The sequence below is a fragment of the Anolis carolinensis genome, chromosome 2, assembly GCF_035594765.1.
Source record: "Anolis carolinensis isolate JA03-04 chromosome 2, rAnoCar3.1.pri, whole genome shotgun sequence".
Lineage (NCBI taxonomy): Eukaryota > Metazoa > Chordata > Lepidosauria > Squamata > Dactyloidae > Anolis > Anolis carolinensis.
Window position 1 is genome coordinate 8,657,746 of NC_085842.1, and position 25,000 is coordinate 8,682,745.

Below are 25,000 nucleotides of genomic sequence, written 5' to 3' on the forward strand. Positions count from 1 at the left end.
ATTTTCACGAGGTGTCCACGCGTACAAACATAGCTACTTCCTATTACAAATATGGTATTATTGTTTCATAACCTTCCTGTTTTCCACTTTTCTCTTCCTTCTTGGAAACTACCTATTTTCTTGCCAGGGAGTTTTTGCTGGAAACATCTGGTCCTAGTTTCCTGTTTTTCCCCGGTCCTGCTCTCAAATGGAAACCAGATGTGTTGTCGAAGGCTTTCATGGCCGGGATCACAGGGTTGTTGTATGTCTTTTGGGCTGTGTGGCCATGTTCCAGAAGCATTCTCTCCTGACGTTTCGCCCACATCTATGGCAGGCATCCTCAGAGGTTGTGAGGTATGGAGAAAACTAAGCAAAGAGGTTAATATATATCTGTGGAAAGTCTAGGGTGAGAGAGGTCAGTATGAATGTTGTGTAGTTAATCACTTAAATTAGCATTGAAAAGCTTATCTGCTGTCTTCTTCCTGCCTCTGGGGCATCCTTTGTTTAGAGTCGTTAACTGCCCTTGGTTGATTCATGTCTGGAAATCCTCTGTTTTCAGAGTATTGCTTTTTATTTACTGTTCTGATTTTTGAGTTTTGTAATACTGGTAGCCAGATTTTGTTCATTTTCATGGTTTCTTCCTTTCTGTTGAAGTTGTCCACATGCTTGTGCTACGGTCAGCGAAGGACAAGAGGGATCCTCTCTCTTCTGCAGGAGTCTACCGGATACCATGCAGCTGTGGACAAGTCTACATAGGGACCACCAAACGCAGCATTGCCCAAACAAGAGTCAAAGAACATGAAAGGCACTGCAGACTAATTCAACCAGAGAAATCAGCCATAGCAGAGCATTTGATGAACCAGCCTGGACACAGAATACTATTTGAGAACACAAAAATACTGGACCATTCTAACAACTATCATGTCAGATGACACAGAGAAGCCATTGAAATCCACAAGCATGTGGACAACTTCAACAGAAAGGAAGAAACCATGAAAATGAACAAAATCTGGCTACCAGTATTAAAAAACTCAAGAATAAGAACAGTAAATAAAAAGCAATACTCTGAAAACAGAGGATTTCCAGACATGAATCAACCAAGGGCAGTTAACGACTCTAAACAAAGGATGCCCCAGAGGCAGGAAGAAGACAGCAGATAAGCTTTTCAATGCTAATTTAAGTGATTAACTACACAACATTCACACTGACCTCTCTCACCCTAGACTTTCCACAGATATATATTAACCTCTTTGCTTAGTTTTCTCCATACCTCACAACCTCTGAGGATGCCTGCCATAGATGTGGGCGAAACGTCAGGAGAGAATGCTTCTGGAACATGGCCACACAGCCCGAAAGACATACAACAACCCCGGAAACCAGATGGTCTGTTTCGTCATAAACACCTATTTCTCTCGCCTCCTCCCTGTTCTCTTTGGCCGTTTATCCTACGACCCCCCCCCCCCCTTCACCTCCACTCTCTGGAGCAGGGACTCCCAAACTCTATTCCTCTGGGATTCCTTGGGCTTCAACACCCAGAAGGCCCAACTGCCTTGGCCCAAGACCAGGGATTCTGGGACATGGAGTGCAGGAGGCGGAAGGCCAGGCCTTGGAAGGGAGGCTCCTGAGAAGGGACCAGGCCCCGACCGGGAGGGAAGGAGGGAGGCCCGTGAGCAGGCCCACGCGGGAGGGGGCGCGGGGGGCAAACTCGGGACCAACACGCCGCCACTCACACTCACACTCACCCTCTCCTCCTCCTCCGCTTGCTTCTTCTCACTCTCCGAAAGGTCCGGAAGTGAGCTCACAGGAAAAGGCGCCTCCCTTCCTCGGTGGACTTCCGCCCTGGCTCAACATGGCAGCCGCGGGCACGATGCCCAGAGAGGGGCGGGGCTTCTCGGCAGTCGAACGGAGCTCTAGACAGAGAGAGACGCTCCTCCTTTCTTTTCTTCCCAACGCCCAGGGTCCGCCAATGGGAATCCGCCTCCCTCCCTGACGTCATCAGTCTCCGGGCAGAATCTCCCCCGGCCCTTTCCTTAACGGCCATTCCCGGGACCTGAGGGCCAATCTTTACCTCAGCTTGAAGGGTGGAAAGAACATTGGATGCAAAAAGGAAAGGTAGGATTGTTTGGAAGAGTGAATGTAGAACTAATGAGGTCTATTTTAAGCTATTAACAAAAGAACGATATCGATGTCTTCTGTGTCCCCGAGGGAGAGGGAAGAGAGGCCTGGTCTTTGTGTTGTCGAAGGCTTTCATGGCCGGGATCACAGGGTTGTTGTATGTCTTTCGGGCTGTGTGGCCATGTTCCAGAAGCATTCTCTCCTGACGTTTCGCCCACATCTATGGCAGGCATCCTCAGAGGTTGTGAGGTATCCTCAGAGGTTGTGAAGTAGGTGGAAAGGAGTAGTGGAGTTGAGTGTCATCTGCGTAGAGATGGCACCGAACTCCAAAACCCCATGCCTCACAACCTCTGAGGATGCCTGCCATAGATGTGGGCGAAACGTCAGGAGAGAATGCTTCTGGAACATGGAGATATATTCCTCACAACCTCTGAGGATGCCTGCCATAGATGTGGGCGAAACGTCAGGAGAGAATACGTCTGGAACATGGAGATCTATTCCTCACAACCTCTGAGGATGCCTGCCATAGATGTGGGCGAAACGTCAGGAGAGAATGCTTCTGGAACATGGAGATCTATTCCTCACAACCTCTGAGGATGCCTGCCATAGATGTGGGCGAAACGTCAGGAGAGAATGCTTCTGGAACATGGAGATCTATTCCTCACAACCTCTGAGGATGCCTGCCATAGATGTGGGCGAAACGTCAGGAGAGAATGCTTCTGGAACATGGCCACACAGCCCGAAAGACATACAACAAGGCCTGGTCTTTGTTATGGCTTGAATCAAAGTGGAAAGGCCTTTCTCAACCTGCCCTGCAAGGGGCCGTGGGTCCCATGTTGTATCTCCCCGTGTTGGGGGACCGGAGGTTGCTTCGGGCTCTTATCCTCCATTCGATCGAACTACCGACCAATTTCAAACCTCCCATTCTTAGGCAAGGTTCTGGAGCGGGTGGTGGCCTCTCAACTCCAGGGATTCTTGGATGACACCGATTATCTTGACCCATTCCAGTCTGGCTTCAGGCCTGGTCATGGCACTGAGACGGCTTTATAATAATATAATAATAATAATTTATTCTTGTACCCCGCCCCATCTCCCCGAAGGGACTCGGGGCGGCTCACATGGGGTCTTGCCCAACATCACAATATAAAATCAAAACAAAAACACAAATTTACAACAATAAATCAACAATATCGGTAAAACAATCAAAAGGTCACCTTGGTGGATTGGTCGCCTTGGTGGATGACCTCCGCAGAGAGCTGGACAGGGGAGTGTGACCCTGCTGGTTCTCCTGGACATCTCAGCAGCTTTCGATACCATCGACCATGGTCTCCTTCTGGGACGGCTCTCTGGGATGGGCCTTGAGGGTTCTGCTCTGCAGTGGCTCCAGTCCTTCCTGGAGGGCCGTTCCCAGATGGTGAAGCTGGGGGACACCTGCTCGGACCCCTGGCCCTTGACCTGTGGGGTCCCGCAAGGTTCCATTCTGTCCCCCATGCTTTTTAATATCTACATGAAACCGCTGGGCGAGGCCATCCGGGGTTTTGGAGTCTGGTGCCATCTCTGCGCAGATGACACTCAACTCCACTACTCCTTTCCACCTACTTCCAAGGAAGCCCCTCGGATCCTAGACCAGTGCCTGGCCGCTGTGATGGGCTGGATGAGGGCGAATAAGCTGAAGCTTAATCCCGACAAGACAGAGGTCCTCCAGGTCAGCCGTTCGACCGATCGGGGCATAGGGTGGCTACCTGTGCTTGACGGGGTCGCACTCCCCCTGAAGGCGCAGGTCCGCAGTTTGGGGGTCCTCCTGGATTCATCGCTGTCACTTGATGCCCAGGTGTCGGGCATCCTCAAGGATGGATTACTGTAACGCACTCTACGTGGGGCTGCCCTTGAAGACGGTCCGGAAATTACAGTTGGTACAACGGTCGGCAGCCAGGTTACTAACTGGAGCTGCTTATAGGGAGCAGTCAACCCCCCTGTTCAAGCGGCTTCACTGGCTTCCGATAATATTCCGGGCCCAATTCAAGGTGCAGGTTATTACCTATAAAGCTCTAAACGGTTCAGGACCTGCCTATCTTCGTGACCGCATCGTCCCCTATGAACCTACGCGCGCTCTGAGATCTTCCGGGGAGGCCCTCCTCTCACTTCCGCCTTCCTCACAGATACGTCTGGTGGGGACGAGAGAGAGGGCCTTCTCGGCCGTGGCCCCTAGGCTCTGGAACTCCCTCCCCAGGGAGATTAGGTTGGTGCCCTCCCTACCATCCTTTAAGAAACAATTGAAAACCTGGATGTTTGGGCTGGCCTTTGGGGATGACCAGCCTCATTATAATTCTATCCTGAATGTTATTAGGCTCCTTTCATCGGGGTATTTTAATCTAATGATTTTATCTTATATTGCTGCTATAGTCCCCCCACCACCACCTTTGAAGTTGATGGATTTGCATTGGTGGTTTTTTGATATTATTACTGTTATATAAACCTTTGTTTTAACTTCTGTTTTATCATCTTCTTGTGTTTTAAACTGTGTATATTTTTTAATGTACTTGGGCTGTTACTTTTGTAACGTTGTGAGCCGCCCCGAGTCCCCACGGGGAGATGGTGGCGGAGTATAAATAAAGTATTATTATTATTATTATTGTTGTTGTTGTTGTCAGAGAGAGTAATTACTAATGTTAGAGAGAATGTTCCGTAGGTCAGTTTCACACAGGAACAAGACACATGACACACATCAGATCCGAAGCACCAACCGGGCAGCAGGCCGTAAAGGATGGAAGAGAGGAGGGAAGGAAGGAGAGAAGGGAGGGAGGAAAGAAGGAAAGCCTCCCTCCCAGTGCAGCTGGCATCCCTACAGTTTTGAAGGAAACAGTGCATTTGAAAACAAAGTGTGTGATCAGCCACATCCAAATGCCCTGATGTTCCTTCACACACACACACATGTACACAGACACATCTATCTATCTATCTATCTATCTATCTATCTATCTATCTATCTACCTACCTACCTACCTACCTACCAACCTATATGTTTGTATTTCTTTCTTTCTTTATTGTATTTATGTTCTCACCTCTTTGGGTGCCACTGCAGCTGTGCAGTTCAGCAGTCAAATGACTGACTTTCTTCAGAGTATGCCTGTTATTCTTACTGGTGGTAAAAATATTGAAAATGCCGTGAGGACAGGAAGAGGTAGTTACAGAAAGAGACGGGGTGGATTTTTCAAAAGCGGGGATGCTCCCCTGTGCATAGGCACGAGGGCGTAGGGATAGAGTAATGGAAAATGTCATGCCTAACACGCATATAAAACCAAATTGTAAAATCTAAACAAGATGTAACTATGTATTAAAATCAGTAAGAGAATTAAACATAAGACGTAAACAACATTGAGACAAGAGGAGACAGAATTAAAACCAAATATTATAAATACTAGAATCACGTGGTCCAAAGTCGTGGGCCGGGGCCAAAGCAATGGTCACTGGTACGCATTCCATATTTGTTTCTTGCCCTGCCTTCTACTGTGTGCTTCTGTGTGTGTGGGTGGGGGGTTCCCTCTTGTCTCCCTCCCCCAGAGACCACCGTGACAACCACTGAGGGGGGGCCTGGACCCAGCCCGGCACACGGACCCCTCTGCGCCCAGGTGGGGGTTGGGTTTGGGGGGAGGGAGGGGTTTGGGGAGAGGGAGGGGGAGGGAGGAGTTTGGGGGGAGGGAGGGGGAGGGGGGAGTTTGGGAGGAGGGGGAGGGAGGGAGGGGTTTGGGGGGAGGGAGGGGGAGGGGGGAGGGATTTGGGGGAGGGGCGTTGCAGTGCCTCCCCCTCCCCTGCAGGCCACTACAAGGCCCCTCCGCCATGGACGTGGACGCAGTCCGGCACAGGGGGCCCACGGGAGGCAAGGGGAGGGGAGGGTGGGCTGGGCCCCCCGAGGGAGGGAGGGAGGGAGGGAGGGAGGGCTGGCCGTGCTCGTGGGCACAGAGAAGCCGAAGCAGAAGGCCAGGAGGGATGCTGCTACTCTCTCATGGGCCATGGTTCAGAAACTCTCCTAGAAACAAAACGCATCTTTGCATTGCTATGAGTTTTCCAGCTGCCTGGCCATGTGCCAGAAGCATTCTCTCCTGACGTTTCTCCCACATCTATGACACGCATCCTCAGAGGTGGTGAGGTCTGCTGGAAACGAGGCAGGTGGGGTTTAAATACCTGTGCAGTGATATCCAGGGTGGGAATGTTACAATTGTCCACCTTGGTTAGCATGGAATGGCCTTGCAGATTCAAAGCCTGGCTGCTTCCTGCCTGACTTTCCACACAGATAATCCCCTCTTGCCTAGTTTCCAACAGACCTCACAACCTCTGGGGATGCCTGACATAGATGTGGCCGAAACGCCAGGAGAGAATGCTTCTGGAACATGGCCAGACAGCCTGGAAAACTCTCAGCAACCCAGTGATTCCGGCCATGAAAGCCTTTGACAACACAAGGCATAATCTCAATGGCTGTTTCTGGTGAGCGAGGGGAAACTCAAGGAGTGCACAATGCACGGACTCCACGTGTATTTCCTCTGGGGAAGAAGAGGCCCCACTTTCCATCCCAAGTGGCTGAGCAGATTCCCGTGGCAGCCTGGCCGGACTGGGAGGGCTCAGAAGGTGGGGAAGGGGTTCCGGGGACCAGGGTTACACCACTGGAAAGCGGCTCAAGGCCTCGGAATGATCTTGAAACTGGACCCCAACCTTGATCGGACCAAACCCTTTAATACATGTTTTGGGTGATATTTTGGGGTACACTGTGCTAATATTGCATCAAACGTCTTGTGAAGGCACCTGTCCCCCTCCGTCCCCTCTCTTGACAGACAACCCTGGGAACGGAGATTTCTGCGCCATCCGTAAACATCCCTCTAGCCATCTCCCGAGCCTGGACGTGTCATCCCTTCTGGGTGAGAGTGACAGGCAGACAATCCCTTCATCAGGAGGGCTCTTTGGCACTGTTTACTTGGCCAGATGTGTCCAGGGGTTTATGATTCCCAAGAAAGGCAATGCTAAGAAAAAAAAGAAGACTAAATTAGCCATTCGAATGGGTACCCGACCCCCAGGAGATGTAGCGTGATCACCCTCTGTGCCTGGCACTTGTGTCTTCTTTGGAATTAGACATTAAGTCAGTCAAGGACTCATCTGCATTCCCACGCCATCACCCTCATGAGCTCTGTGCCCTCCGCAGGGTCTCCTCACAAACCCTCCAAAAATGGTCTGTTCTTCCTGCCGTGGGGAACCACTCCTTCCAACTGTGACGCAAAGGGAACCCCCACCAATCATGGCCCGGATCCTGGCTGGTCCATTTCACAGCCAATCAGGAGGGAGGCATGGGAGGTCTGGACAGCTGTGCAAGTGGATTGAAAGTCATGATTTTCCCTGCGAAGGTATGCTTGTACATCTTTAAGTGGTAACTTGCTAGTTCCATCCACTTTGGCCAAATGGTAACAAACCTCTGTTGTTTGCTTTCAAACTCAGATTGAAAGGGGTGATTTGGGATTCCCCAATCACTTAAAAATACCGGGCTCTTGCCAAGCTGTTATGAGACCATTCAGAGTCCAAAGGGTTGAGGACAAAACACCTTTATTGTAGCTACAGACAGACAATAGCAACACGTGGCAGTGGAGCTAGCAAAAATTGTCTGCCCTGAATGATTCTGTTCAGGGTCTTTTATATCCAACTTGTTTATCAGTTTGGTTCCTTAGAAAAACCACAGTACAGTTTGTGGTCGGCAGGCACATCCTGAGTTGTAAACAAGTCCAGGATGTAGCCCACCACAAGTTGTAGAACATTTCAACAGGTGCAGCGAAAGTACATGTATTGCATATATTTCTCAGAATCGGCTTAACCACAAGCTTAACCACAACTGATTCTTGCTAAACACACACAGGACTCATGCTTTCTTGTGACAAGACAGCAAGTTGCAAATTTTATACTTATTATAAAGGACAGACTGATCCCTGGGTTTGAAGCAGACAGGCATTCTAAAATGGAGTCACTTTGGTTCAGTGACCCCTTCAAGATAACTTTGTTTTCTGTCCTGACCGATCTGCTTTAATGGAGCCTCACCAGGTATGGACTCACTATATGTGGTCTCTACTGAAATCACCACAAAAGGAGAGGACGTGGGAATCCCAGGAGAAGGGCATCTGGGGCCCTCCCTCCTCAGGAGGCCTAAGACCCAAAACAACCCAAATTCCCCAAATCTATAAACAACCGGGGTCTCTCCTTATCTGGCCTCCCTCCAAGATGCCTTAGGTCTTCCTGTGGGGAGGGATTATGGGAGATACAGTTCAAGCAAGTAACATTGGACTCATAATGTAATAACATAGGACTCTTTATTACATTGTGGACAAGTAAATGTTAAAGCGATAGCAGATAATCAATGCACATTCTCCTTGTTTCTTTCTACACTCTTCTCTACATGGATGAACACAAACACATTCGATACCATGAGGAAGAAAGCCTTTAATTGCAAGGAGTTGGGAGACATATTTGTCTTAGACTACAACTCCCAGGGTCCTACAACCCCCATGTCAGGACGTTTTACAGTGTTTATGGGAGTTGTAGTACAAGAGAGCCATTCCCTCCACTCTCGGAGCAGGGATTCCCTAACTGTATCCCTCCAGGATTTCTTGTACTTCAACACCCAGAAGCCTCATCTGCCTTGGCCCAAGATCAGGGATTCTGGGGCATGGAGTCCCCGGAAGTGGAAGGCCAGGGCTTGGGAAGGGAGGCTCCTGAGAAGGGACCAGGCTTCCACGGCTAAACAGCTCTTACCATCCGGAAATGATTCCTAATGTTTAGGTGGGAGCTTCTTTCCCACAATGTGAGTCAGTTGCTTTGCATTTTAGTTTCCAGAGAAGCAGGAAAGACTTGCCCTTTTCTCCTCGGCTTTTCCCCCTCTGAACTAAACACATCCCGCTCCCTCAGCCCTTCCCTAGAGCCCTTCTCTGGAGACATTCTAGCATCTCAGATTCTGGCTTGAATTGTGCTGCCCATAACTGGACACAAGTTATCCCACTGTAATTGTTGTACACAACCCTTAAGAATTCAACAAGATACCTACCCCGAATTACATCTTCACACCACATTGAGACATTTCACTACATGTGCATCCAAAAATGTAATATGTCATTATATGTCCATGTAAATTGTTATATGTGGGTATGACTTCTAGGGCATTGAGAACACAGAAACAAGAACACTGATCCAGAATCGGGAATGGAGGCACAGACTCCACTTTATATACCCACTTTCAAGAAAAAGCTCATTCTGATGAGAGTTTTAAGTTCTTTGCGATAGAGAAAGTAAAACCTATTGGAAATAGAAAAAGAATTCTTCTACAAATTTTATTATTTATTTCATTAAATTCTGTATTCCCCAAAGGACTGAATGATAGGCTTAACTTCACCTACTTTCTGTAGTTGAGTAGAGTATTTTAGGTCATAACACAAGCCAGACGGCACTTGCAACTTGAAAAAATGCACAGAGCCCTGCATGTGCAACATAAAAGTCAATTTTATTTCTGTACATTTCTGTAAATTTCTTTATATTTCTGTATATACTAGACAAAGAATTGGATAACATATGGGGTGTTTACACATATCTATTTAGGTACAACAATTACAGTTACTATAAGTAATATTATATTATGTTTAGAATATTAACAACACGGAAAGGCCTTGAATTGAAGCAAGACTAAGCAAATGTAATTAAGATTAAGAGAGACAGCAATATATTCACAACAACTTAACACAGTCAACTACAAGAAGATTTCGAGAACACAGTTTGGACTATAATCATACATCAAAAGACTATTAAAGATCTATTACAAATATACACAACCTGAAAAAGGATCCCCGAAATGAGGCATTGTACCCGGGATGACTTGTTGCACAGTTGTCTATCGACTAAAACTGACCTGGATCTAGTCTTCACGCTCCCATTTGTACAGCCTAGAATCACATTGGCTTTTTAAGGCTGCTGTATCACACTCTTTAAAAAAAAAACTATTTATTGAAAGACAAAAAAAGAAAAGAAAAACAAATTACAATTTTGGTATTTAAAAACAATATTTTTACACAAATAATAATTTTGGTACTTTTTTTTAAAAGGACTACTTAACAAATATAAAGGGAAGAAGGACACACACCTGCACAATAAGAACAAAACTAACTGACAACAAACACTAGTCACCAAAATTCTCACTCACTAAATGATTTGTATCTCTATTTACTCTTATTTCCTTTCAATGCTGTTCTATACTCTATACTTCATCAATTTAGTCATGAATCTTCATCAGTCATTGTCATCATTCCTTGTCTTCCATTCCCTGTGGTTGGGGAGATGTGCTGTGTGTCCTAATGGACCCTTTGCCAAAGGTGGGGATGAAACAGTCTCATATCCAGAAAGGGTTTCACTCTACGCAGGGATAAGTACACACAAAGCAAGGCTGATGGTCTCGTGTTCCAGGGCTCTCTCGGTATAAAGTCTGAGGTTTATTAAACAAGCACAAGCCAAGACCATATTAACTTATAGGAAAATTAAAGTCTTCAGTCCGGCTAAAACACTGGTTCCCAACCTGGGGTCCGTGGACCATCAAGAACTGCAAGAACTAAAATAGGGTTCACAGCCTCACCGTTACTACACCGTTGCAAGGAGAGCGACTGGTCTCACGAAACCCTCTTATAGTGCCGAGGCTTATTAAATATGGTTTTCTGTGGGCAAGCAGATGGCGACTAACTGAATGGCATATCAGGAACGAGAGCTGATGTAGTCTATCCAATGCAATTTTCTGAATCATCACTCCAAATAACCAAACCAAATCTAAAGTTGACCAAAAACTGATTTATAACCCTTCTGGTACTAATTTTGGAGAGTGGTCCCTTGTCAAAGTGGTCCCTGGTCAAGTGATCCCTAGTTTAAAAAAAGGTTGGAAACCACTGAGCAAAAATAATATAATTGGAGCAACCCAGTTGAAGGAACAATGAATGCAAGTGCAGGTCAAGAGTCCAATTATTGCGGACAAGTTGAGTACTGCAGATACAGGTCAGGAGTGAAAATTAACAAGAGCCAAGGTCACAATCCAACAGTCACATGCCAGGAGTTCATTCAGCAGAGTTGATAAAACAACAACCAAGAAATCAAGAGTACAAACCGAATTTAGAGTCCCAAAGCCAAGCCAGAAAGCCAGGGATACAAAGTCTAAGTCCATATATGAAACCTAGACATCAGTCCAGAATTTAGAGTCAATGATTCAGGATACAACAAAGTCCAGAAAAGGGTTAAAGGTACAAGGCTAGAGCCCAAAATTTCAACCAAGGGGCAGTAATAATAATATCACTTTATTTATATTCCGCCCTGTAAAGATGATGTGACAGGGAGAGGAGGAATCTTTTTATTCACTTTAGATGGTAGCGTTACTTAAGTTTAGGATATGTGTGACAGAGGCTTGGATGTTGAAAGATAACAAGTTTATTTCAGGTACAGAGCTTAGTGGTTACAATTTGTTTCTCAGAGTTAAACTTTCTTAATCTGTTGCAAATATAACTTATGAGGAATACACTTTCAAAATACTTGCTCCTTTCCCTTGAGCAGTCTAAACCTGATCACTTTGGATCTAACCGGGATTACTTCCCCTTACTACTCAGACTCTACAATAAATATAAACAAGTCACCCAACTTGCTTAATTTGACACAACTAGAGACCTGAGTTTCCCTGGTTATTCCTAACTTGGAACCAGTCCCTTCCCTGTGACTAAAAATCACAGACTCCCCTGGGTTTAAAACGTTCCCTCCTTTTCTCTCCAAACGGCAGTTGGCTCCATCCCTGGTGCTATGGTAACTGCCTCAGAATGCTGAGCCGGTTACCTTCCCCCATGTATTGTTAACTATAATACTTACCCACTTTAAACATAGCCAAACATGCCTTCTAAAACAAAATCAAACAAACATGTCATCCATAAATCAAAACAAAACACACACTTCTTTACACACCCTATCTGCCCAAAGGGACTCAGGATGGATCAGAGTACATACAGTACACATGCATGGGAAACAATCGATGCCATTGAATGCAGAAGAGCCAAGACATGAGACAGGAGTATGAAGATATGACGTTATCTGCAACCAAAGAGCTATTCTTTTTCACAACCCTTTTATCCAGAGATCTCAGCTGCTGCTCATTTCAGCAAAGCTTCACATATCATCCTAGAAGCCTGCGATGGGTCTCCTTGGGGAGGAGGTTAGGTGAACCCCTTCCAAGCTTGCTGCAATCCTGAGAAAAGAGCCCCTCTGAGTGACACCTGCTCCCAGTAGCCGTCAACCAAGGCCACACAAACTGCAGTTCTGGAGGAGAGCGAGCAAGGTGCTGGCTTTCATCTTTCCTTCCAATGCTTTTTAAAGATAGCGCGGAAACTCAAAGACTCATCTCCTCTAGCAGAGCATGAGTTCTGTGATGTCTAATGTATGCTGAACTTTCTCTAAAGCACTTTTCATATTCCATGCATTAAGGTGATTTCTCCCGTGTGGGTTCTTTGATGGGAATGTTCATTATCACTGAGACTGAAGTTTTCTCCACATTCCAACCATTTATGTGGCTTCTCCCCTGTGTGGGTCCTTTGATGGGAACGTAGATTGCCACTCTGACTGAAGCTCTTTCCACATTCCAAGCATTTATGTGGCTTCTCCCCTGTGTGGGTCTTTTCATGGGTATGCAGATTGCAACTCTGACTGAAGCTTTTCCCACATTCCAAGCATTTATGTGGCTTCTCCCCTGTGTGGGTCTTTTCATGGGTACGCAGATTGCAACTCTGACTGAAGCTTTTCCCACATTCCATGCATTCATATGGCTTCTCCCCTGTGTGGGTCCTTTGATGGGAACGTAGAATGCTTTTCTCACTGAAGATTTCTCCACATTCCATGCATTTATAGGGCTTCTCCCCTGTGTGCTTCCTTTGATGGGAACGTAGAGTGCCACTCTGACTGAAGATTTCTCCACATTCCATGCATTTATAGGGCTTCTCCCCTGTGTGCTTCCTTTGATGGGTACGCAGATTGCTACTCTGACTGAAGCTTTCTCCACATTCCATGCATTTATAGGGCTTCTCCCCTGTGTGCTTCCTTTGATGGGAATGCAGATGGCCACTCTGACTGAAGCTTTCTCCACATTCTATGCATTCATATGGCTTCTCCCCTGTGTGGGTCCTTTGATGGGAACGTAGACTGCTTCTCTCACTGAAGCTCTTTCCACATTCCATACATTCATATGGCTTCTCCCCTGTGTGGATCCTTTGATGGGAATGTAGACTGCCACTCTTACTGAAGCTTTCTCCACATTCCATGCATTTATAGGGCTTCTCCCCTGTATGGGTCCTTTGATGGGAACGTAGACTGCCACTCTGACTGAAGCTTTCTCCACATTCTATGCATTTATAGGGCTTCTCCCCTGTGTGAATCCGTTCATGTACAGTAAGAGAACTTTTCCAATCAAATTGTTTCCCACATTCCATACACTGATGTAACTTCTCCCCTGTGTGTGATCTAGGATACGGAGGTAGAGGATTTGCCATTCTTTTATATTTATAATTCAAATAATATGCCAGGGGTTCACAGATATAACCTCCTGAGCAGCACAGTCTTTGTATTGCTGTAGCCTTCTGCTCGCTTTCCCAAGCCTCTCTTTTTTCAGCACAATCTTATCTCCTCCTCTTAACTGCATAGGTTTGTAGCTTGAAATATATTTTTCTACTACTTATTTTTTCTTTTCATTGCTGTGTAACTTGAAGTCACTTTAGGCTTAGAGCACTCCTTGGGCAAAGCTCTCACAACGTGTTCTTCGCAGAAATTTTTCAGAAGTTACCTGCAGACAAATGAGGGGAAAATCTCTTCAGGAGTTGAACAGAGAAAGATCTCATGGAACATGAAAAACAAGACTCGTGCTGTAACAAACCCAGGGGAAGAGGGTGAGCCCATTGCCTGGTGAGAAATGCTTTAACACTTGCCCAACAACAAACTATCCCTCCTCAGGTCCAAAGGGGACGGTGCACAAAGATTCTCTGCACAAAATAAAATACAACCCTACCGATTAAAATCCAACAATGCAGCAGAGCTGAAGGCATAACAGGCTGTGAACTGTGAACCTTTATTTTTGGCGTCTTTCGCTGAATTAAATTATTCTCAATGTCTTGTAGAGATATGTGGTCAGCCTTATATAAATTAATGTAATGATGTTTTAAAGCCTGTTGAATATTGATATCATCCGTTAATATTTTATCCTCATGTTGCATCTTAACAGTAAGTCCCCTTCAGGGTAGAGAAAGGCGGGTAGAAATGTCATAAATAAATAAATACATAAATAAAGAATTGACAATTACATTTTTTGGGCTTTCTTTCCTCAACATATATGCTAACAATTTCCCTGGTTTGTTAGCTGATTCAAAGTATTTATTTTTTGCATTCTTTATTTTAGTTTCCAATTCATTAACTAGTAACACGATAATTGCTTTTGTAGGAGTTTTATCTGAGTTAGAATGTTTGAATTCAAAGGATTTTTCTTTAACTCCTCTTCTTTTTTTAATATCATCTGAAATTATCTGAAAATATTTCTGTCTATTCTTTCTCATTTCAGTGTAGCATTTTATAAAGTATCCTCTAATATAAGCTGTACTGACATCCCATACTGTGTGAATATCTGTAACTTGATTTAAATTAAGTTCCAAATATTCTTTCAGTTTTTCTTTAAAATTTACAATTATGTCCTCCTTTTGCAGTAGTGATTCATTCAGCTGCCATCTAAATGTTTTTACTTTCTTTTTAATTACTAGAGTCACTGGATTATGATCTGAGATAGTTTTGGGTAGGATTTCTGTCTTTTGAACAGGTTTTGAGTTTGGCAGATATCCATATCTTATCCATTCTAGAGAAAGTCTTTTGTCTTTCAGAAAAATGTGTACTGTATATACTCGAATAAAAGCCGAGGCACCTAATTTAACACAAAAAACTGGGGAAAAAACTATTGACTTGAGTATAAGACGGGGGTGGGAAATGCAGCAGGTACTGGTACAACATGGTGGTTGTCAGGAAATCCAACATTTCTGTGTTCTCAAATAATATGCTGTGTTCAGGTTGATTCATCAAGTGCTCGGCTTCCCCTGGGCAATGTCTTTGTAGATGGCCGATTCTCTCACACCAGAAGAGGCTCGGGCTCTCATCTGGCTCCTGTTGTATCTCATAGAGCTTGTTGAGTTTAGGATCGCAGTGCTCGAACCGGTTTGTAAATGGAGATACAGACTATTTGCAAAGCCGCACCTCCGTTTACAAACCGACTCAAGCACTGAGATCAGCGGAGGAGGCCCTGCTCTCAGTCCCACTCCCAACTCAAGCACGGCTGGTGGGAACGAGAGAGGGGGCCTCCTCCGTGCTCCTCCCCTCCTCTGGAAATCCCTTCCAAAAGAACTAAGATCTGCCCCCTCCCTCCTTGCCTTCAAACTAAAAACACATCTATGCACCCTGGTCAACTGAGAGGAGGAAGACTAATACGACTTGACATGTATAATTGTCTAGATATATTAAATCCTGTCTAGATCCTGGAATTGATCTCAGCCTGTTAGTTAGGGTAATTATTGTAAATCTTGACCCAGCTCATGGAGGCTTGCCTTTGTCCATTGCTTACTCTATGATACGTCTTCATTATGTTAATTACTTCTGACCACTACTTGAGTCATTACAGAAATGTGTCCCAATTATTTTATTCTGTATACAGTAGAGTCTCACTCATCCAACATTCGCTTATCCAACGTTCTGGATTATCCAACGCAGTTTGCCTCCTGCCCAAATCCACAGCGGTTTCTCTAGGCAGCAAGGATTGAGGTTTTTATGGATTTAATTTCTGACAATGTTGTTACTGTAAGTTCATTTTATGCAATTCTATCTTTATTTGTAGTCACTTATCCAACATAAACGGGCCAGCAGAACATTGGATAAGCGAATATCTTGGATAATAAGGAGAGATTAAGAAGAAGCCTATTAAACATCAAATTACGTTATGATTTTACAAATTAAGCACCAAAACATCATGTTATACAACAAATTTGACAGAAAAGGTAGTTCAATACGCAGTAATGCTACGTAGTAATTACTGTATTTACGAATTTAGCACCAAAATATCATGATGTATGGAAAACATTGACTACAAAAATGCATTGGATAATCCAGAACGTTGAAAAAGTGAATGTTGGATAAGTGACTCTACTGTAATTTGTTAATAGCCAATGTTTTTTTAGTCAGTGTTTTCAATATGTTGCAATGTTTTGGTGTTAAATTCGTAAATACAGTAATTACTACATAACGTTACCTTGTATTGAACTGCTTTTTCTGTCAATTTGTTGTAAAACATGATGTTTTGGTGCTTAATTTGTAAAATCATAACCTAATTTGACATTTAACAGGCTTTTTCTTGATCCCTGAAGACTTGGATGTTTCAGCAGGCCTTCGGAGATACAGTCATTAATTAATCAGCCCCAGAGGGTTTTTAATAATCTATCCTGTATTTATTACGGTCTTACCTTTTATGTATTTTTAATGTAATTTTTTATCCTGTATTGTTGTTTTAATTGATATATTGCATTACTGCTTTATCTGTTTTATACTGTGATTGTATTATGTTGCCTATATTATGTCCTTATGTTGTTTGGGCCTCTGCCCCATGTAAGCCGCCCTGAGTCCCCACGGGGAGATGGTGGCGGGGTATAAATAAAGTTTTATTATTATTATTATTATTATTATCCCTACTTTTTAGCCAACATTTTCGCTTATCCAACGTTCTGCCGGCCTGTTTATGGATAAATGAGACTCTACTTTATTGAAATTTCTCACCTGTTCCTTTGAGTGGTTTTAGAAGTACAGTAGAGTCTCATTTATCCAACACTCGCTTATCCAAGGTTCTGGATTATCAATGTTTTCAATACATCGTGATATTTTGGTGCTAAATTCGTAAATACAGTAATTACTACATAGCATTAATGTGTAATGAGCTACTTTTTCTGTCAAATTTGTTGTATAACATGATGTTTTGGTGCTTAATTTGTAAAATCATAACCTAATTTGATGTTTAATAGGCTTTTCCTTAATGCTTCCTTATTATCCAACATATTCGCTTATCCAACGTTCTGCCGGCCCGTTTATGTTGGATAAGTGAGACTCTACTGTATATGTGTTTGACTGTTTATTATTTGAATGGTCTTTGTTCTATTTCTCAGGCCTTGAATGTTGGGCGATCCTTTGTTGCTCACCCCTGCCAATCAATCCATAAGTATAAATGAATATCAATAAGTAAGTCCAAGGGGGGGGGGGAGGGAGGGGGGGCTGCGGGGCGCCTGCCTGTCTGAGGGCGGGAGGGGGAGAGAGAGAGGGGGGGAGGCGCATGCGCAGGGGCGCAGACACGGGCCCGGAGGGCAGAGCAGGCCGCAGCCTCCCCTGGGCGGACCAGGCCCCGACCGGGAAGGAAGGGAAGGAGGGAGGGAGGCCCGTGAGCAGGCCAAGGCGGGAGGGGGAGGGGGAGGGGGCGCGGCGGGCAAACTCGGGACCCACACGCCCACACTCACACTCACACTCACCCCTCCTCCTCCTCCTCCGCTTCCTTCTACTCAGTCGCTCGCTCTCTCCGAAAGGTCTCCTCTTTCCTTCCTCCTCCGGAAGTGAGCTCACAGGAAAGGGCGCCTCTCGTCCTGAGTCTCTCTAGGAAGACGCCTCCCTCGTCGGTGGACTTCCGCCCTGGCTCAACATGGCAGCCGCGGGCACGATGCCCAGAGAGGGGCGGGGCTTCGCGGCACTTGAACGGAGCTCTATACAAACAGAGACGCTCCTCCTTTCTTTTCTTCCCAACGCCCAGGATCCGCCAATGGGAATCCGCCTCCCTCCCTGACGTCATCAGTCTCCGGGCAGAATCTCCCCCGGCCCTTTTCTTCGCCCTTCCGCTTTGAACAGTCTTTCCCGGGACAGGAATTCCAGGCAGACCCGCCCGCGCCTTCCCGCCTCCCTTTTCGGACTGAAGCGGGGAAGGGAGGGCCAGGAAGGAAGGAAGGAAGGATTGGCGGGTCGTGTCGGGGAAGCAGCCTCCTCTCTCCGCCTCCGCTCGGCGAGGTTTCCCGGCTTCCTAAAGTGTCGCTTGAGAACCCGAAGTGTAGGTCTGACGGGATTGGCGGCTTCCTCTTCTCTCTAGAGCCCAAGCCGTGGGCGGGGCTGCGGGTGACGTCACTGGCCGGGGGACCGTTGGGAGCGCCGAGGCCTCATCCGGGTGAGAGGGCGAATCTTTACCTCAGAGTTAAGGGTGGAAATCACCGTGGGCGCCAAAAGGAATTGTTTTCAATAGTGAATATTATGGGTCTGCTGTATAACGAATGAGGTATATTTTAGAATATTAAAGAACTATATCAATGTCTTCCGTGTCTCCGAGGGAGAGGGAGGGGGAAGAGAGGCCTGCTCTTTGTTGTGGCTTTGCATCCCTTTCTTCAGCCCAATTATTATTATTATTATTATTATTATTAAACTTTATTTGTACCCCGCTAGCATCTCCCGAAGGACTCGATGCGGCTTACAAAGGCCAAGGCATAAACACACAATATAACAATACAAACAGGCAAATTAAAAACAATTAAAACAGTATAAACAACAAGCAATAAACAATACGCTAAAACACAATAAAACTGGGCTGGGTCAGAGTAATGGGTACAAGATTAAAAGTGCTGATGTGACAGGTGATATATAAGGCTTCTAGGGCAAGTGCAGAGTGCGATATATGATCTTAGTTCTAATAAAGTGCTGATGGGACTTGGTGTTGGAGATTTCCTATTAATCTGGGAAGGCACATTGGAACAGCCAGGTCTTCAAGTTCTTTCTGAAGACTGCCAATGTCGGGGCCTGTCTGAGATCCTTGGGGAGGGTGTTCCAGAGTCGGGGGGCCACCACGGAGAAGGCCCTGTCTCGTGTCCCCACCAACCGCGCTTGCCACGCAGGCAGGATCACGAGCAGGGCCTCTCCAGATGACCAAAGTGAACGCGTGGGTTCGTAGACGGAGGTAGGATGGTCCCAAACCGTTCAGGGCTTTGTAGGTAAGCACCTGCACCTTGAATTGGGCTCGGAAAGTAAATGGCAGCCAGTGGAGCTCCTTGAACAGGAGGGTTGACCTCTCTCTGTAAGGGGCCCCAGTTAACATCCTGGCTGCCGCTCGTTGGACCAGTTGGAACTTCCGAGCCGTTTTCAAGGGCAGCCCCACGTAGAGCGCATTACAGTAATCCAGTCTGGAGGTGACCAAGGCATGGACCACCCCGGCCAGATCAGCCTTCGCGAGGTACGGTCGCAGTTGGCGCACGAGTCTCAATTGTGCAAAGGCCCTCCCAGACACCGCCTAGGACGCCTGAGCCTCGAGCGTAAGCGATGAATCCAAGAGGACACCCAGACTGCGGACCTGTGGCTTCAGGGGGAGTGTAACCCCGTCCAGCACAGGTTGCCATCCTATACCCCGGTCAGGATTACGATCAACCAGGAGGACCTCTGTCTTGTCAGGATTGATCTTCAGCTTGTTCCTCCCAAGGCCTAGGATTAGAGACATGGCCTAAAGCAGGGGTCCCCAAACTAAGGCCCGGGGGCCGGATGCAGCCCTCCGAGGTCATTGACCTGGCCCCCGCCCTCAGTTTTAGATTTAGGCTCGCCCAAAGTCTGAAATGACTTGAAGGCACACAACAACAACAATCCTAATTAACTTGACTATTTCATTGGCCAGAAGCAGGCCCACACTTCCCATTAAAATCCTGATAGGTTTATGCTGGTTACAATTGTTTTTATTTTTAAATATTGTATTGTTCTTTCATTTACCAATATTGTACTATGGTAATAATGTAATATATTGTGTATACATATTATATTATTAATAATATTATAATGTCATACAATATAATTATATTAATAATAATTTTTTTATTCATTTTTCAAACTTATATGCCGCCACTCCCCTAGGGCTCGGAGCGGCTTACAAGAACCGGCTAAAATCAACAATTTAAAACATCTTAAAAACATCTTTAAAAACATCTTAAAAACATCCTAAAAGCACCTTTTAAAACATCAACAACAGAACTCAAAAGCCTGTCGAAACAGATGTGTCTTACATGCCCTGCGGAAGGTCGACAAGTCCCACAAGGCACGAACTTCAGGTGGCAAGGTGTTCCACAGAGATGGCGCCACTACTGAAAAGGCTCTGCGTCTGGTTGTTGTTAGACACAAGGTCTTAAAACTGGGGACTTCCAACAGGTCTTGGTCCTCAGAACGGAGGGATCTCTGGGGTTTCTAGGGAGTGAGGCGGTCCCTCAGGTACATCGGCCCTAGACCATGTAAGGCCTTGAAGTTAAGCACCATCACTTTGAAAGTGATCCGGTGCTCAATTGGTAACCAGTGCAATAATGCAATATAATATTAATTATACGCTATATATTAAATTTAATATTACTAATAATATTACCGTATAGTGGTATAGTACAATGTAGTAATATATAATGCTAATATTGTGCTATGCTAATAATATAATGTATTGTATGTACATACAACTTGTAAGCCACTCTGACTCCCCTTCGGGATGAGAGAGGGTGGGATATAAATGTAGTAAAAAAAATTTAAAAAAATGTTGTGGGTTTTTTGCACTACAAATAAGACATGTGCAGTGTGCATAGGAATTTGTTCGTATTTTTTTCAAATGATAATTCAGCCCCTCAAGAGTCTGAGGGACCATGAACCGGCCCTCCACTTCAAAAGTTTGAGGACCCCTGGTCTAAAGTTTTGGAAGATCCAAATGTCCTCCCCGACAGAAATGAATGCACTCTTGTCCTCAGAACCTTGCCTTCCCACGCTGTCCAGTCTCCTTCCTGCCTTCCTTTCCAGTTCTTTGCATGTATTTCATCTCATGATAACGACTGCCATATAGATCCAAAATATCAATTCCACTTGTTAGTAAATTAGGATTGTGTGGGTAAGAATTCACTATGTTACATTGTTATATTTTCTTTTTTATTTAAACACTACACAAATATGTGTTTGTATATATGTGTCGCTCTAAGATATCTAATTAACAAGGCTTGCAACCTTCTATATTCTCATCTAAGAGTGCTGACAGGTCAATTATTCAAAGCCTCTTGAATAAAGAGTTTAGAGATAGTACAAAATGTAACTGTATACTATTAATACAGTAGAGTCTCACTTATCCAAGCTAAACGGGCCAGCAGAAGCTTGGATGAGCGAATATCTTAGATAATAAGGAGGGATTAAGGAAAAGCCTATTAAACATCAAATAAGGTTAGGATTTTACAAATTAAACACCAAAATATCATGTTATACAACAAATTTGACAGAAAAAGTAGTAATGTTATGTTGTAACTACTGTATTTACGAATTTAGCACCAAAATATCACGATATATGGAAAACATTGACTACAAAAATGGCTTGGATTATCCAGAAGCTTGGATAAGCGAGGCTTGGATAAGTGAGACTCTACTGTAGTTGTCATTTCTGCTGCAACTATTGCTCAAAAGCCTGGTCCCACAACCTTTCTGCCTTTCTTTCACAGAGGAAATGTGATTTTGGGCTGAGAATTTTGGAGTAGAGCCTGTGGAGGGATTTCCTTCCCTTGAAAGAAAGAAGAGGAGGAAAAACATCTTGGATACGGTTGGGTTCTTCACCAGAGTGGTTCCAACATGGAGAGACCCAACTCACGTGGGCCTGAAGCAGGACCTGGGGGCAGTGGGGAGTCCTGGGAAAGAACCAGACATGAGTCCCTGAGTGTGGACCTTGACAGCTCGGACACACAGCGCCAGCGCTTCAGGCAGTCCTCCTACCAAGAGGGTGAAGGACCCAGAGGGGTTTGCAGTCGTCTCCACGACCTGTGCCGCCAGTGGCTGAAGCCAGAGCAGCACACCAAGGCCGAGGTGCTGGACCTGGTGACCCTGGAGCAGTTCCTGAGCATCCTGCCCCCAGAGATGGGGAGCTGGGTCCGAGAGTGTGGGGCAGAGACCTGTTCCCAGGCGGTGGCCCTGGCGGAAGGCTTCCTCCTGAGTCGGGCCAAGGACAAGGAGCAGGAAGGACAGGTGAGAGCATTCCCTCTGGGTTTCACTAACCTGGGGACTGATGGACAGGTTGAACGTACATCCTGCCTTTCTTCCAAGATGGGACCGATGTGGGGGATAAGCAAGGCCCTGCTCCCTCGGGCTCTCTCCCCACCTGCTCTGCCCCTCCATCTCTACCGTCAGCTTGGTTGATGCTCTGCTCAAGATAGAACATAGACAATGATGGGAGGGGGAGGGGGGCATTGGTTCCAAACTAGGTTCCCATCTCAGAGTTATTCTTTCCAAAAAGGTCTAGAGGTCTGTGATATTTCTGAACTTTTCCCAAACTCCTTCTGGAATGCTCTGTGCTATTCCAGGCCCCTAATAATAACTCCATGGAAGTCCCTGCACCAGAGGAATCTCCACCAGACACCACCCAGAGTCTCAGGCAGAAGGAGCTGAAGCGGGAAGGAGACGGCGCTGCCGCCTTGCAGGGTAATTTATTTATTTATTTATTTCCAGTATTTCTATTCCACCCTTCTTTCTCACCCCGAAGGGGACTCAGGGCGGATCACATTATACACACATAGGGCAAACATTAAATGCCCATAAACACATCAAACAGAGACAGACAGACGCAGAGGCAATTTATCCTTCTTCTGAGGATCTATTCGATTCTGGCCACGGGGGGAGCAGCTGCTTCATCATCCACTCTGACAGCACTTCCTCATTCCAGGTCATAAATTAGTTAAACTTGCCTCCCCACTTTCATAAGTGACACCTTATTTCCTACTTGATAGATGCAACTATCTTTCGGGTGGCTAGGTCAGCAACGAGCAGGGGCTATTTTTTATTTTTAATTGACGGGTGCTCACCCCGCCACGGGCTGGCCTCGAACTCATGACCTCATGGTCAGAATGATTTATTGCAGCTGCTCAACAGCCTGTGCCACAGCCCAGGTAAGAAGGAACTCTTCTGGGAGTTTTGGGGGTTTTGTGCCAGTGGAAATCCCACTTTGGGGGGATGAGTGCACACCCACAGTTTGAGCTTCAGAACATGAACACGCAGGATCATTTGGCCTTGAGATGGATATATATCCTTAACTCGTGTCCTTTGTATGATATTTTATGGTCTTTAATATGTATTTTATAGAAATGCAGTTTTAATGTGGATCTTTTATAGAAATACGTATTTTTGTTGAATTTTGGCAATGTTCATGTTTTTAAAATTTTGTGGTAACCTGCCTCGAGCTGCAAGGAGAGGCAAGTAAAAATGAAATTATTATTGTTATTACTCCTACTGCTACTACTGCTATTGTTATTGTTATATGTCAGCATTGGGTTGCTAGAGGTGTAACTTCAGTTTGATTTGCAGTTTTCTTTCTTGCAATAGAACTGAAAATGCAGCCCTTCAGTGTCTTCCCAGGTGGGACCCTAAGCTGAGCCGAGCCCTGAAACTGAGATGGAAGATAAAAAGACAGGAAAGAATCACTTTAGTCAATTGAAACACCAAGCCCAGTGCTAGTTTCACTCGAATATCCTCACAGCACTGCTTGCGAGATAAAGTCCTAAACCCTCACATTGTACATCTTCTTGGGCTGTTGAATGCACCTGTGTTCTTAGGGCCGTTTCCTCATTGGTTTCTTTATAGGACTGCAATGGTCACCTCTGAGGCCTGTTTCTGTGACCAGCTTTCCACCCCTTACTCTCTCTCCAGGGTCTGGAATGATGCTGTGGCCGAATCCTCAGCCGTTTCTCCCCCTTTGCGATGGAGTGGGACTGAGTCAGGTGAGCAGAAGGATTCCTGGGAGAGGAGGACTGGGCCTGCCGGGGTGCCTTTGGTTCCAGGATTAATGGCCAAATATCTGTTTAAACAGACAAGATTTAAGGCGTTTCCTTAGAAGTGAAATACTGAAGGCACAATTACAAGGAGGGGAAAAAATGAAGAGAAAACTAAAGAAACCAGAATGGATGTTCAAAGAACTTTCAACGGAGCTAAGATTTAAAAGGGACATGTACATGAAATGGGAAAGGGGGGGATCACCAAAGAATGTAAACGACTAACCAGCATAAGTAGGGAAAACATCTAACCATCTAAATCAGAAAATGAGGCCAGAAGAAGAAATGAGCCAAGAGTAGGGTCTGTGCCTGGAGAAGGTGGTGAGATGCTAACCAGGGATAGGGAAGTGTTAGAACATGGCCTCAGTCTTCTCCCAAAAGGAAATGGGTATTCTTCCTGAGCAAGATGGAGCTACTGGGGAAATGCAACCCAAAATAGGTAAAGAAGGAGTCTAGGAATACCTGGCCACTCTCGATGAATCCATGTCTCCAGGGCCAGGTGATCTACACCCAAGAGTATTGAACTAACAGCAGTAATCCCAGAACCACTGTCAATCCTCTTTGTTCATTGTTGGGAACAGGAGAAGTCCCAGCAGGGTGGAGGAGGCAAAAGTTGTCTCTGACTCCAAGAATGGACCAAAAAGAGGTCCCCTAACAATGACCATCCAGTTATCTTGACCTGGCCCGTAAGCAGTTGCAGCAGCTGTTTAGACTCCCGAATGTTTATAAGGAGGAGATCGTTTGATGTGGATCAATAATCGTTATAGAGGGAGCAGATCTGTTTGTTTGCTATTATGCACTCGTTATCAAAACAGTTTTTGGGTCTGACCCTGGGTTGCCTCGGCGTTCTTTGCCAATCGTATAGTTTTTAAACGATAGGTTTTATAAGAGATTTAAACCCGGTGATGCCTCCTCGAAATCTGGGTTTTCAACTATCATAGCTTCTATGGACAGCACTTCCTAAGAGTTCAAGATAT

General features: G+C 45.5%; 3 protein-coding genes across 6 annotated transcripts in view; 1 reads left to right on the top strand and 2 right to left on the bottom strand.

The window, feature by feature from the left end:
- Window positions 1-25,000, bottom strand: part of LOC100562976 (zinc finger protein 658B) — a 488,523-nt gene that overhangs the window by 162,744 nt on the left and 300,779 nt on the right. The window lies entirely within an intron of this gene.
- LOC103281210 (zinc finger protein 24-like) lies at window positions 1,789-23,877 on the top strand. 3 transcript variants are annotated; one of them, XM_062973159.1, is made up of 3 exons: window positions 1,789-2,091; window positions 21,711-22,227; window positions 22,563-23,877. In XM_062973159.1, exons 2-3 carry the CDS (start codon window positions 21,838-21,840, stop codon window positions 22,773-22,775), a joined length of 603 nt encoding a protein of 200 aa, XP_062829229.1. In that variant the 5' UTR covers window positions 1,789-2,091; window positions 21,711-21,837; the 3' UTR covers window positions 22,776-23,877. The 3 variants fall into 3 exon arrangements, with proteins under 3 accessions (XP_062829229.1, XP_062829230.1, XP_062829231.1); XM_062973160.1 differs by lacking the exon at window positions 1,789-2,091 and adding an exon at window positions 17,996-18,394 and having other exon boundaries at window positions 22,563-22,790; XM_062973161.1 differs by lacking the exon at window positions 1,789-2,091 and adding an exon at window positions 18,486-18,502 and having other exon boundaries at window positions 22,563-22,790.
- Window positions 9,601-25,000, bottom strand: part of LOC100563367 (zinc finger protein ZFP2) — a 44,664-nt gene continuing 29,264 nt past the window's right edge. The window contains exons 1-2 of one of the 2 annotated variants that reach the window (XM_003228592.4): window positions 17,715-17,838; window positions 9,601-13,960 (exon numbers count right to left, since the gene is read on the bottom strand). In XM_003228592.4, the coding sequence (XP_003228640.2) occupies window positions 12,594-13,670 (1,077 nt within the window). In that variant the 5' untranslated portion in view covers window positions 13,671-13,960; window positions 17,715-17,838 and the 3' untranslated portion in view covers window positions 9,601-12,593. Of the gene's footprint in view, window positions 13,961-17,714; window positions 17,839-25,000 lie in introns of those variants that run through there. The other variant, XM_062973066.1, reaches the window with a different exon arrangement.